Source organism: Canis lupus, chromosome 18 (genome assembly GCF_048164855.1).
Source record: "Canis lupus baileyi chromosome 18, mCanLup2.hap1, whole genome shotgun sequence".
Classification (NCBI taxonomy): domain Eukaryota; kingdom Metazoa; phylum Chordata; class Mammalia; order Carnivora; family Canidae; genus Canis; species Canis lupus.
This window is the reverse complement of record NC_132855.1, coordinates 34957099-34972039: the sequence shown is the minus strand read 5'-3', so window position 1 is coordinate 34972039 and position 14941 is coordinate 34957099. Positions and strand designations below refer to the sequence as shown.

At 31.9% G+C, this 14941-nt stretch overlaps 1 protein-coding gene across 10 annotated transcripts in view; it reads left to right on the top strand.

Annotated features, from left to right (window-relative positions):
* Nucleotides 1-14941, top strand: part of PHF14 (PHD finger protein 14) — a 233087-nt gene that overhangs the window by 182049 nt on the left and 36097 nt on the right. For 4 of the 10 annotated variants that reach the window (XM_072783990.1, XM_072783988.1, XM_072783987.1 and 1 more), the window contains one exon: nucleotides 6297-14042. The exons of the other annotated variants lie outside the window; for them this stretch is intronic. In XM_072783990.1, the coding sequence (XP_072640091.1) occupies nucleotides 6297-6401 (105 nt within the window). In that variant the 3' untranslated portion in view covers nucleotides 6402-14042. Of the gene's footprint in view, nucleotides 1-6296; nucleotides 14043-14941 lie in introns of those variants that run through there. 10 annotated transcript variants of the gene reach the window in all.

Genomic DNA, 14941 nt, shown 5'->3' with positions numbered 1-14941 from the left:
TTATATGTAACGACATAATTTTAAAATTTTGTAATGTTTTATAATTTTTCTAAATATAGTTAACATGGTATTACATGGGTTTCAGGTGTACAGTGTCATGATTTGACAAGAGTACATTATGTTTTGCTCACCACAAGTGTAGCTGCATCTGGCACCATACAATGCTATTACAGTATCACTGTTTATTCCATATGTTGTACTTTTATTCCCATGACATATTTCTTCCATAACTGAAAGCCTGTATATCCTACTCTTCTTCATCCATTTTGCCTCTCTCTCTAATCCCCATCAGTTATTCTCTTTATTTATAGGTCTAGTTCTACTTATTATTTATTTGTGTTTTTTAAGATTCCACACATATGTGAAATTTATGGTATTTGTTCTAGGTCTGACTTTTTTCACTTAGCATAGTACTCTCTAGGTCTATCCGTGTTGTCATAAATGGCAAGATCTCATCCTTTTTTGTTGCTAGTAATATTCCATTGTGTATATGTATCACATTTTCCTTATCCATTCACCTACTGATGATACCTCGGTTGCTTCCATTTTTTTGCTGTCATAAACAATGCTGTAATAAACATAATGGTACATACATCTTTTCGAAATGGTGTTTTTGTTCTCTTGGGGTAAGTTAAAAAAGTCTACTTTTAGTCTTTTGAGAAACCTCCTCACTGTTTTCTACTGTGGCTGTACCAATTTACATTCCCACCAACGGTGTATGAATTTCTTTTCTCCATATTTTTGTCAGCAGTTGTCTTTTGGATTTTAACCATTCTGACAAGTGTAAGGTGATATTTCATTATGGTTTTGATTTACATTTCTCCAATGGGATCAGTGATGTTGAGCATCTTTTCATGAATCCATTGTCTATCTGTAAGTCATCTTTGGAAAAATGCCTATTCAGGTCCTCTGCCCATTTTTTAAAATAGGATTGTTTTTTGACAAATAAGTTATATAAATAAATTACTCAACACCTACAGTTACATAGTTAAGTTGTATGTTAATAGCTTTTAATTTTTCACTTGTTAGATTTAAAAATATAAAAATTTATTATTTAGTCATTTATAACCTTGTATCAAATAAAAAGAGTTAAGCTCTTTTAAAGCATAAAGCTTAACTCCTTTTATTAAATAAGGTACAGCTATACATATAGCATATAAACAGATATACCATTATATCCGTGGCATTAAAATATCATGGAGAGGCAGTTAGGAAAAAAAAATTCTAAAAAGACTTTGGGGGATGCTAATAAAATAGTTGAGAAACACTAGCATAAACAACTGTTATCCTGCTATTTTACTTAATATTACATAGTAAACATTCAAATTATTTTTATGCAAAGCCAATTTTGTGCCCTGCACACAAGATATATAAGAAATTGTAGATTCACTTGTGACATCAGTCATTAATGATCAGTTTTATTTGAAATTTCATTTGAGATGATAATTCATAAATTCTAGTAATCCACAAATATCTAAGAGTACTAGAGTACTAGGTCATTTTGTGATTGTTAGAGACAGATTCGTAAATATCTACTTATCTACTGATGTTTCAGTCTTAATAAATCTAAGTTTCAGTAGGATTCCTTTGTAACATTTTTTTATGTGTTATTGTTTGAAGTCTTTCAAATGATCTGACCTTTGTATTTACTATGGTCCTTCTAGTTTGTATGCATATTTTCTGTAACATAATTCTAGGGTATGATTTATGACTTTTTCATTTACAAACATTAATGCCTTTGTGCTGGCCACTACTGTGCTATGAAGGTTAAATTTGTAAGACATTTTGTCTTAATTACTTAAAAATGAGAGCAAGACATAATTCTTCCTCTGAGTAACTCTGTCTTATTGGGAAGAAAGGCATGTAAACTGAAAAGTAAGGACTTACTCCTGCTTTAAAAGTCTAGGTAGGAGTGCCTGGCTGGCTCAGTTGGTAGAGCATGCAACTCTTGATCTCAGGGTTGAGTGCAAGCCCCATGTTGGTTGTAGAGATTACTTAAATAAGTCTTTTTTAAAAAAATTAACACTACTGGGTATTTGATATTGTAGAAATAAAGAAACCATTGTTTTATGGAGCCAAGCAATCAAATATTTGGCAGAATGATGTCTGACAATAACAAATGTTTTACCATATAAGTCATATATATTACACTGAATACTGTAACAATAGTTTAATTCCTAAAACTTATCTAACATCTGTATTTCCACTAATTATCTTGAGAAGATCGTGAGAGACAAGCTCCCTTAAGACGGAGAATAGTATATATTTATTGTGTTCTTATTTTTATGTCTTGCAGATTTTTTTATTCAGCTCTTCTCATTTGTTTCACTATCACTAAAATTTAAACTCCTAGACTTAAATCATATAATATTAAAACCTTATTTTTAAAAATTGTACTCTCTTTTAAGTGACTTTGAAGCCATTGTAACAAGGGATTTTGGAACCCAAGTAATGTAACCAAATGCAGACATCTGGGTAGCTGAGTAGGTTGAGCAGCTGACTCTTGGTTTCAGGTCATGATCATATTTCTACAAAATTGAAATTTAAGTGAAACATGCCTGAAGAGCATCAGGATTATGGTCAGTCAGACCTGGATTTGAATATCTACTCCTCTACTTAGTAGTTGTGATACTTTGGCAAAGTCCTTAACCCTTCTGAGTTTCAATGTCATCATCTGTAAGGTAAAGATAATACTTAATAGGCATGTTCTGAAGATCAAAGAATAGCATATATAGAATGCCTAGCACAATTGCTGGCCCATTAAATCCTCCATAAGTGGTAATATATATCACTGTGATTATTATTATATACCAAAAGTTATAGTAAGTATACAAAAGATACAATAAATGTTTCTAAAATTGATGAGAGTTGAGTAAAATTTTCCATAGTATATGATGTAATGTGCTATTATAATAATCATGATGATACATAGTTCTTAGTTTTGTTGCTAATCTTATATTTATCTTGATTTGTGAACAAAGTCAAGCTATTTTGTTGCATCTATGCTTGGTTTTTCATAACTCAAAAATAGGAATGCCTAAAAACTTAGAGTAGTTCTTTATATAATTGTTACTGTCAAAAAGATTCCTTGAGAAAAATAGTATCATGTATAAATCTGGCTATAGACACTTTTTTTTCTGGGTCAATATAGAATTATAACACAGTACTATTTCATAATTTCTCAACAAAGGGTTATATACTGTATTTTCTAATCATCTTGAGTTTTAATTCAAGCTATTAGTGTTATTTTTTACATGATATTCAATTATTGCTAATAACAGGTCAATAGATACTGCAAATATGCTCACAGTAAGTAATGTCCTCAATAAGTAATGTCTGCATTAAAAATTCAGTTGGTTAGAATTATAAAGCATTTACCCAGGAAGAGAATTGGTTCCCCAAGGTCATTTGAGGAAAATACTAATTTCACCTTGAGTTCTGTTCATCATAATATACTTCTCATTTAGAATAGTTGGAATTTTTAAATTTAAATCTAGAATTGACTTTGCAGTCAACTGATTGAATGCTCTTAGACCTCATCTTCCTCAAGGTTATCTCTGTATTTAAGGAATCTGGGGTTCCAGAAGATTTGTGAATGAATTGTCAAAGACCCATAGTGAGTTGCAGGAACCAGCAAAGGACTTTGACTTTCTGTCTCCAAATCCATTGGCCTTTGCCCTATATAGTACTGATGTTCAGTGTTCCTTTATGGACGTTGGTGGTTAAATCTGTTATAGTGCCTATACATTTCCCAAATATTGTATAATTTCAGTAATTATCTAATTGGGCTTATTGTTTGGCATATGTAGGCAAAAATATTTTCTTGTCATTTTGATGTAAAATAAGTTACTTAAATTTTTTTTGCATTGTTGTATATAATAGTCTGAGTTTCATCAAGAGCATAATTTGATATATGGTTCCTACAGAGAGGTTTAATCTGTGTACAAATTTTATTCTTTGATATTATCAGCTTCATCTTGCATCAGTGTAGTATGTGAATCTCTGATAATAGACATTTTTGTGTTTCATTTTTTAACCTAGTTTGAAATCATATCTAGCATGTATAAGTTTTTATACTTATCACTTTATTAGTGATATTGCTGTTCCTAATTGATACTTCCTTTTCCTTACCCATAGTCTCCCAAAATTTGAAAATACTCTTTCATGAAAGAAAAAAATATATATTATTGTATTTTCCTCAAGTTACCAGACTCTGAGAATGTTTCGTTTACAAAATCTTAGGTGGCTACCTTTTAAATATTTAGATATCAGAAATGGCAAAGTAAAAGGAAGAAAATACTTAAAAAGCTTCACTGGTTATTTTTATACATTGGGATTTTTAAGACTTTTGTTTGTTTGTTTGTAGATGCTTTTCAATCAAAGCCAATAGTTTTATTTTGACAAAGTGTGCTATAGACAACAATGTTAAATTTATTATCAATGTAAGTTCATGAACCATAAATGCATATCCCAAACATATATAATTATGGATTTTAAATTTTCTCACTAACTTTAGGTAGCCTCAGATTGAAAACTGGTAGAAATTCTTGATGCCCTTTTCCATTCTTACAGTGATAGGGATTGCAATTATTCACTGCTCTATAATGGATCATTTTTTATCTATATCTTGTGTTCTGTTTATATAGAATATTTATGTTTTTTCATTTTTCTGAACTAAGAGATACACATAAAGTAGGTTTGAAGTATCCACTATAATTCATTGCTTGAAAAGAAAGACTTTCCACTGATACTGAATGGAAGAGAAAACTATCTAAATCATTTTAGCAGCAAGCTTATAACCAAGATAATATCAGCATTTTCCTTCTTGAAAATGTATCTTCCATATACTAAAGTAAGGATGCAGTATTTTATTAAAAATAGTATGACAAGTTTAACCTATCATTATTACAAACCTAGCTTAAAGAAGATCCTCTTCTGTTTGATGGGGGGGGGGGGGGAATAGGAAGATTTTATTGTTATCATATGTTCACTATATAAAACCACCAAAAAACCCTACTAAAATGCAAAAAAAAGTGAAATAGTTCTTTTGTTAATAGTATAATACTTTGAGTTCTCAAAAACAAATTATTATCCTCTATAAATATACAGTAATAAAATGAGATGACTTAATGGCTAGTTGACTAATGCCATAAAAGTTATCAGTTTGAAAAATATAGTATTTTCTGCTCAGACAAAATGTAGCTCTATAATTTACTGCTTTATATTTTCACAGTTAAATATTTGCCTAGGTTAGGAACACGCTATATACTACTTGATCTGCATTACTTAAAAATCAGACGTATAAAAGGTTTTAGGTATGTTAGAAATATTTGACGGGCTTTGGAAATTCAGATTTACATTTCTTGACTTTGACATTGCCATTTTTGACAATGAAAAACTAAATTTTATTGAACAATGGTCTATATACTAAAATATGTACTTAATTTTTGAAAATGGTATGCTACAGTAATTTGTAAGTAAATAAAATACTTTTTTATAAATATTTTTATAAATATTTTTATAAATATATTTTATTTTTATTTATTTATTTATACTTATTTCATTTTGCCTTCATTTAACAAGTATTTACTGAGCATTTTATAAGTGTAAGGCCCAGTAATAATTTCTGAGTAGCATAGCATCTGTGGGGATATAACCCCTGTCCTCTTGATGGTTGCTTATAGAGTGTCAGAGAATATAGGCAAATGAGATGGAAGCTATGAGAAAAGCACCCAAGGTACTGTTAAAACCCATAGCAAGGGAACTAACCTTGTTGGTTGGGTCCCAGCAAGTACGCTTGCTATATTTAGAATGTAGTAGGAGTGTTCTGTGATGCCAGTACTGTTATAGGCATATGTTCTCACTTGTTCTTTTTATTTCTCATATTTTAAAATTTTCATTGGCCATTTCATTGAGATCTAAAAGAAAATAACATTCTTGTATGCATAAACCTTCATATCTGAAAAATTCGCATTATTTTAAAAACCACTATGGTATCATTATCACTGCTATAAACTTAAATAGACTGAAAATGAGCAAATATCCAAAATGTCTCTTAGGCAATTTCTTCATTGCAGGCAGAAAAAAATTAGCATTTCCAGATTATTTTTACGATAATATAAAGTTGCTTGGTTCACTTGTTATAATTTATGAAAGTATTTTATTTTATCCAGCTTGACACTGCAATTGTCCTAAATCAATTAGCAGAATTTCATAGCAATTTTGCAATATATTTTATAGCAATATACTTAATTTAATCAAGCTATTTAAAGACTATTTTTTTCTTTTTTAAAAAGAGTCAACTTATTTATTTGAGAGAGGGAGGTGAAGAGGGAGAAGCAGACTCCCTGCTGAACAGGGAACCCGATGTGAGGCTCCATCCCAGGACCCCCAGATCATGACCTGAGCCAAAGACAGACATTTAAACATTTAACTGACTGAGCCACCCAGGCACCCGTTTTTCTGTTAAAATAATTATGTGCTTTGTTTTTACCATTATGAAATATGCTAATAAATTTGAAGAGTGGCATGTAATATATGAACAGTACTGTAATTCTGTTCTATTAAAAACAGTAAATAAATGTAATAGAATGCAAAGCCTTTCAATTTTTTGTTTTATTTCTATTTTCATTCTGTTCTGTATTTTATATATTACCATATTTTAAACTTGTTATATTACAAAGCAAACTTAGGAAAATATGAAAGCATATTTCATATTAAAAAATTTTAATAGTGGCAAGTAAGCTGTTTAATATGTTGAGCCTAAATTCTCCATCATGGATTAACTATATTAATTTAATCCTATTATACTAAAAAGTTTCGTTGGAAAATCTAGACTTATAACTGTATGTTTCATGACATACAGTTTCCAGTGCTTTACAGTCAAAACATGAATTCCTAATAACAATGTTTATTTAAATACTGTAAAATTAATTTTGAAAGCCAATAATTTTGTTATGATCTAAGACTTCATTTTAGAAACTAATACCAGAGGAATATAAGAGAAAATATTTTTGTTTTTTCAAAAGGAATTTCTTCATTTATTTAAATTTTCTTTGACAAACATGTTTTAATATCTCCCAGTCTTTCAGAATCTCTAAATTTGAGCTCATCCTTTCTCCAGTTATTGCTCATTTCCATATTCCTATGACAGAACTTCTAAGTAGTTGTCTATACTCAGGACCTTCATTTCCTTTTTCCCTCAAGATTAGAAATGTTAATAAAAAAATGAAACAGTACAAAATATATACCTCCTGATTATAGTCAGGTAGTATTAATTCTCAGAACACCAAATTGAATTTGGGAAGATCATTCTGATTTGACTGTTTATGGTTGGGTGTATAAAGCCACATATAGGTACATTTTTAAAAAAAAGCAGTTATAGATCTCTACTTTGAAAGTTTCCCTTTCATACACACATTCAGCTTTATATGGTCATTTCAGGGATAACTAGGACATAGAGAATTAAAAGGAGATGCTAAAAGATGTTCTTATTTACAGTAAATGCAGTGGACCTTGTGCGAATCGGTGTTGCAGTTGTTTTCTGTTTTTGTTTTACTCAAACTAAAAGTTTTAGAGACTAGGATAGAGAATATACCACATATTGTTTTTAGAGGAGGGATATTTTTATGCTGCAGGAAAGATTGGATTAATATAGAAGATAGAAAATGCAACACTTAACAAAAAACCCAGAAATAGTATTGTCAGGATCCCAGGTTATGTGTAATTTTACCATGATTCTTTTGGTCTTTCTACCATGGTTCAAAGACTGCTGTCAAAACTCCAGTCATTACATTATATCCATGTTTCTGAAATTAAAGAGGAAAGATGAAGTGCAAAATGACATGTCCTATTCCCTCTTTAAACAATTTCAACTAGGTTTTCATACATAGCATTCCACTGAAATGGTTTTTGTTGAGGTCACTTACAGTCTTTTGTCAAACTGAATAGTCATGCTTCTGAATCTTGTCTGACCTCTCAATATTATTTGACAATCAACTGGCCATTCCCTCTCTCTTGAAAAATTCTCTTACCTTGGCTTCTGTGACCTCCATTGTCCCCTAATTTTCTTCTAACAAAACTGGCAACTCCTTAAATTCTCGGTCTTCTTAAATCTCCACCTCCACTCAAGTTGTATTACCATGACTTACTCCTTAAGTCCTTTTTCTTCTCAATTTACATATTGTTCCCTAGATGATTGCAAATAAGTCTATTAGTAAGTATATGTTGAGGACTTCAAAACTTCTAACAGCAGCCCTTAATTCTTCTTCCAAGATCTAAATTCTTATGTCCAAACATTTGCCTGACATTCCCATTGAATACCTAAAGATTGTCTTCAGCTTAATATTGCCAAAATGTAATTCTTGTTTTCTGATCCTTCACCACTCCATCACAGCTACTTCTCCCATAGTTTTTACCACCTTACCATTTTCAGGTGCCAAAAACAGAGAATCCTTTCTAATTACTCTTGTTTATTCCTGCATCTACTTATCAACCTTACCGTCACTCTGAACTATAACACACTCTGGAGTATATCATATTTTCCATTCCCACTACTCCTACAGTACTCTAAGACACCTTCATTCTTGATATGGACTGTTGGAATAGCCTTTTGCCCTATTTCCCTATTTTCATTCTTACCTATCCTCTACTTTCTCTATATTACAACCAAAACCAGCATAAAATTCAAAATCAAATCATATTACTTAAATTTTTAAACACTCCGGTGGCCTCTCATTGCAAATAGAATATTCAGCTTGACCTACATAGTTATGTCTAACATTTAATCTCATGCCACATATGCTGACCTTTCTGGTCCACATGCATGCTGCCCACATGCATGCTGCACTCATTTGTATCATAACACCCTTGCTCTTGTTCCCTGGCCTGGACATTCTCTTCTCACAGATGAATACATGAGTGGTTCCTTCATATCATTCAGGTCTCAGCTTGAATGTCACCACTTTAGTAGAGGGACTTTCCTATTTTGTGTAAGAAAAAGTGTTCTCCCACACTTCATATCCCTTTGCTGTGTTTTTTTCTGCTACATCAGAATTTGAAATTACCTGTTAACAATTTATTATCTCTTTCCCGGGTGGAATTTAAGATCCAAAAGGATAGATATGCTGTTTCTCCATTTCCTAGAACAGAACCTGGCACATAGTAGACACATATTTATAAATTTATCAACAAATAGAAAACATTTTATATTTTTTAGTTTAAGTAATTCTTAGCAGTTACCATTTGTGCTGAAATACTAAAATTGTAGTTAGGTTCTGAGGTTAGGTTTTTATTTTTTCACATTTTACAGGTAAGGAAACCAAGACTAAGGTCATTCCCAAAATCACATTAGTAGTAAGTAAGCAAAGCAGGATTCAGATAGGTTTATCTGACACCAAAGCCTAGACATTGCCCACTGTGTTCATATAGATGTCTTGCATAAGAACATCACACAACTGTTTTCCAGTATAAGATCAATTCAATTCACAGAGTATGTACACACAGAGTGTGGCTAACATCTGATTTAAAATCCTATTGTTTCATTGTAGTAATACTGACTCATTATGAAAGACACTTCCAGACAGCCACTTAGGATACATGAATTCTGATTCCAGCTCTATATTAATTATCTGTGGGGCTTTGGGGATGTCAATCACATAATCTGAGAATGGCTTTTCTATCAGCAGCATAAAAAGAATAAATCAAATGATCCATTCTCTAAAGTACCTCCTATCTCTAACATCTTACAGCTCTTAGCAGAGAAGAGTGGTCTGGAAAAGACCATAGAAATTTGTTGTAACTTATCTTGATATCTGATATATATCTTGAATATGAATTGCTTACATACTGATTTGCTCTTCTTGGAAATATACAGTTTCCTTGGTTTAACTACTCTTGAAATTTAGGAAGGTAATTAGAAGAATACAGAGACAGAATATAGGGTTGAATAATCTATATTGTTTTATTGTTACCTACTGTTGATTTTCCTAATATTATCAATAGAGGTCTTCACTGTATTTTCTTTTTGTTTGTAATGGTGTTTCAGTTGATTCTCTTGATTATTTCCAGGTATACACAGGAATAGTTTCACTTCCTCATTTGCAATTTTATACTGTGTCTTTCTCTTGCTTAATTGTGTTGGCTAAATATATCCAAAAAAAGATTAAATAATATTAGTATATGTGTTACTTTGACTTTAGTTGGAATGTTTTAAGCAAATGAAGCTAGCTTTTGAGCTAAAAATTTAACGAAAGTTTAATGTAAATATGTAAAGTGTAATGTTGAACATAAATTGTAAGCTGTAGAAGATCCATAATATGCCATTCATATAAAGTGTTAAAATATAAAAACATACCAGAGAATGATTAATATCCAATTTAGTGTATTGGTCCATCTGGTAAGAAGAAAAGAAGGGGAAAGGGATGGGGAAGGAATACCTAAAGGGCTTCAGTAAGTCTTACAAGTTATGGTTATGATTACTGTTATGTTTGCAACATTTTATAACAAAATAATTTGATTTGCTGAAGAAACATAGAGGTATCTGCTGACCAGGTGTCTGGTGTAAAGAACATAAGCATGAGTTGAACACACTATACATTTCAAGTATATAAATTTCCTGATAGCAGGGATCAGTCAGCTCTGCTGTCCTCTCTACCCTCAACTTATTGCACATAGTAAGTATTCACTTAATAATTACTGAGTGAAAAACTAGAGGAAAGAAAGAAGGAAAGGAGGATATTTTCTTTTTTTTTCTTTTTCTTTTTTTTTTATTTTTTTATTTATGATAGTCACACAGAGAGAGAGAGAGAGGCAGAGACATAGGCAGAGGGAGAAGCAGGTTCCATGCACTGGGAGTCCGACGTGGGATTCGATCCCGGGTCTCCAGGATCACGCCCTGGGCCAAAGGCAGGCGCTAAACCGCTGCGCCACCCAGGGATCCCCGAAAGGAGGATATTTTCATTAATTGTCCTTATTTCTTATTTCTCATTATTTCATATGTATCAATTTTTTAACTAAAGCTTAGTTTAAATAAGTCCTGTAGATTTTATGTATTTTGTATATTAGAAACCTCAACTTTTCTAAAGAACAGGGTTACCCGGTTTTCTATACAGCTTTTCAGAAATCAACATATTATTACATACTTATTGTACTTCTTGTAGTGTATGTGAAACATGTAACACAAATTAATAATGGGGTTTATTACCTGTATATTAGCAAAATAAAGTCCTGATTCAGGCTACCTACATTAAGATGGAACAAAATGGTATCATAGTCTCAAATGCCTGCTATTGCTCAGTTAAAATCCTGATTTATCATTCTTTTTTAAATTGAATATATTGACAAGACATTTCAATCTGTGGTGAATTACAGAGCATACACTTTATTTTCTATTTTAAAAGAAAATTGGAGGAGCACCTGGGTGGCTCGGTGTTTGAGCATCTGCCTTTGACTCAGGTCATGATCCTGGGGTCCTTGGATCGAGTTCCGCATCCCCAGAGGGAGTCTGCTTCTGTCTCTGCCTCTCTCTCTGTGTCTCTCATGAATAAATACATAAAATCTTTAAAAATATATAAATAAATAAAACTGGAAAAACACATTCTATTTATTTTTTGTGATAAAATCTATATACCGGTATTTTTAAAATAAGTAAAATCATTTTTTAAAAAACCTCATAATGCAATGAAGAACTATAAATTAAAATTTTCTGGGTAATTGCTGAACATCTGTATTGGGAAAATTATCACGTTTTAAGTGTTTAATATATTTTTGATTGAACAGTATGGTTCCTCCATAATGTGACTATGAGATCATTAACTTTTATTTTGTAATTTTTATATTTTTGAATTTATAACTTCATTTTTAACTATTGAGTTATATCAGAGTTTTATATTCAATTTAATAGTACACTAGGATTTCCTTTTGAGACCATTGAGTCTGAACTCCCAACATTCCCAAGAACCCAGAAGAGTCCTTCACAGTCCTACCTGTTAGAAGCTTATGATTCTTCTTCTTCTAAGTAGAGGCTACTTTTTTTTCTTAGAAAGTAAGCTTTTATATTAGTAGCTATTGAAGAGTTGAGAAAACCACGGATCTTAATAGTAAATCCTCTTTACATTAGCTTACTTGAAGACATAAGAACAGGAATACCAAGGTAATGCAGAACTGTATGTTGCTCAGAAACTGATTCTTGCAGTATTTTCCCAATACCCCTTTTTGTCGTCAACTATTTCTATTTCCTCATGAAATTTAAGAAATATAATACAACAAATCCTAAATATTGTCATAATGCTTGAAAAAAATGGAAAACCAATTAGCATGTTTATCAAGATTTCTATAAATTATCTTCAGGGAGCAGAACTGTTGAACTGTTTTGGATTTAAGGTTGCCTTTCAATCAGTTCTTCAAGATAGACTTTTAGGACCTTTTTGTATAACTGAATAATTAGTGGTCAGTATTCAGTAAGGAAAAGTTGAGTTATTTTGGGAAGGTATGGGAAGATTTTAAAATGTACTGATCGTGAGCAATTCTAATTGTACTTTTGGTATATTGGAAAGAGGACTCTTTGGAGTCAGAGTTGCGTTTGAATCCTAGGTCATCATATTTTTGAGCGTGTGACCAAGAACAGTTCCTTAATGTTTCCAATCCTTAATTTTCTCAATGAAATGTGGGAATAATAATACTTATTCTTGCCTGGCATTTGTGAAGATTACATATAATGCATGTAAGTACTTGGTATTTATAAGTACTCAAAAAGTCAAAAGTATTATTTGTTTCCTGTGCCGTCTATATACTAGTGAATTTATTCATACATTCAAGAAATACTCATGGAGAAGCCAAAGTATAATAGGAATAGCACTAGTTCCTGAGATACTGTAGTAAACAAGACAGAAAATCTACTATTTAAAGGACAGGATATGTAAATAAGTAAATGATCATTTCATTGTGATAAATGTTATGGAGAACAATCAGAGTGCTGAAGGAATAGCTAGTTTCATGTATAAAGTTAGAGAACTCCTCATTGACCAAGACCTGTATGACAAAAGTAAACTAAGCACAAGTCCACAAAATTAGTTGCAGAGGAAATAACCACCATTTGTTTAGAAACCATTAGCATGTTTCGAGCCAGCTAAACAAGTTGGAGAAGTATACAGATGAAGCTAGAAAGGTGAGAAGGGCCATATGATATCGGACTTTATATGCCATGTCAGGAGTTTGGATTCTACTCTAAATACAGTGCTATAGGAGGATTTCATTCTAGGGTGGCCTTACATTCTCTGTGCCTTATAGAGATTTCTGTCTTTATGGAGAATAATTTTTACAAGTATAAAGGGGAAGCAAGAAGTCTGATTAGGAAGCTATTGGTGTAATCCAGGCAAGAAATATATCTTGGACTAAGATGGTAACAATGGAGATGGAAAACACTAGACAAACTTTATATACCCTTTGGTGATAGAGACAGCAGGAGTTGGCTTTGTATGTGAAATTATGGAATGATCCCTAGAGTTTGGGTTTGAGTAATTGAGTAAACTGCAGACCAAGAGAAGTGTAAAGCTTTTGAAGGGGGTGGGAGGATTGACAGTAGTTGAGAAAGGAGAAACAAGAATTTGGCTTTAGGGGTGCATGGGTGGCTCAGTCAGCTAAGTGTCGGACTCTTGGTTTTGGCTCAGGTCATGATCTCAGTGTTGTGAGCCTGAGCCTTACATTGGGCTCCATGCTGGGTGAGCAGCCTGCTTGAGATTCTCTCCCTCCCCTCTCTCTCTTTCTCAAAAAAAAAAAAAAAAAAAAAGGAGAGAGAGATAAAGAAGATTTTGGCTTTGTACATGATATGTTTGAGGTGCCTATTAAAACTTCATTGAAAACATCAAGTAGGTATACCCACCCAGTGGGTATGTGAGTTTAAAGTATGGAGTATATATCAGTGCTGAAGATACAAATTGGAGAATCATCATAAAATAGGTGGAATTTGAGGCACTTCAGAGCCATCCCAAGATAAAGACAGCAATAAAACAAAGTTAAAAGATATGAGGAAAACTTAAGAGAACTAGAAGAAGAATTTAAGAAAGATGCCAGTGTTATATTGGTATGCTTTAACTGCAAGTAACAGAAAACTGAACTACTTTTAATATTTTATACCCTGCATTTCAGAATTGAGAAGATTTTGGTGGTTATAGGACTAATTAAGATATTCTGTCTTCTGGAATTATCAATGTGTTTACTTTTGGCATTAGGCTTGTGGCTCAGTGATAACAAGATGGCTTTAGGAGCTCCAGGTATTATGTCCTCATATAATACATATAAAGGCAATTCAGTGGAAGGGATCCTTGTCTGCGTGTGGGTTTTTTGTTGTTGTTTGTTTGTTTAGAGAGTAAGGAATACTTTCACAGAATTTCCCAGTAGGTTTCCTTACGTATTTCATCTAAAATCAGTTCATGTTTCCAGTGGGGTCTATCATGATAGTCAAATACATTTTAAAGAAACTAATAAATTTAACCAGGTTATTTCTATGGAATTTACCTTGCAATGAGGATTCATTCCTGTGGCATGGACTATTTATTCAAATAATTAATATTATATTTATAATAAGGAATGATCATTTACCATATTTATACAATCCTCACAAATATAAAATATTGTCCATTGCAGTATGTCTGTATATATCTAGGTAATACATATGTAAAAGAAAAACAAAATTTAAATATTACTTAAGGGAGGTGAATTAAATACTTTTAGCTTTTCTTTCAATTTCCAGATTCAGTATTTCTAAAAATTGAAAAATTTATCTGTAAGATTATGACCTATTTTTTGAATGATATGCCTAAAAGTTTAAGTCAGTTCTACAAGAAATATACTTATCTAACTTCTACACCAAATCATTATTCATGTTTTTATGTACTGGACCTATCCAAATCCCAAGATTATTTTCATTTCAATTGGACTACCA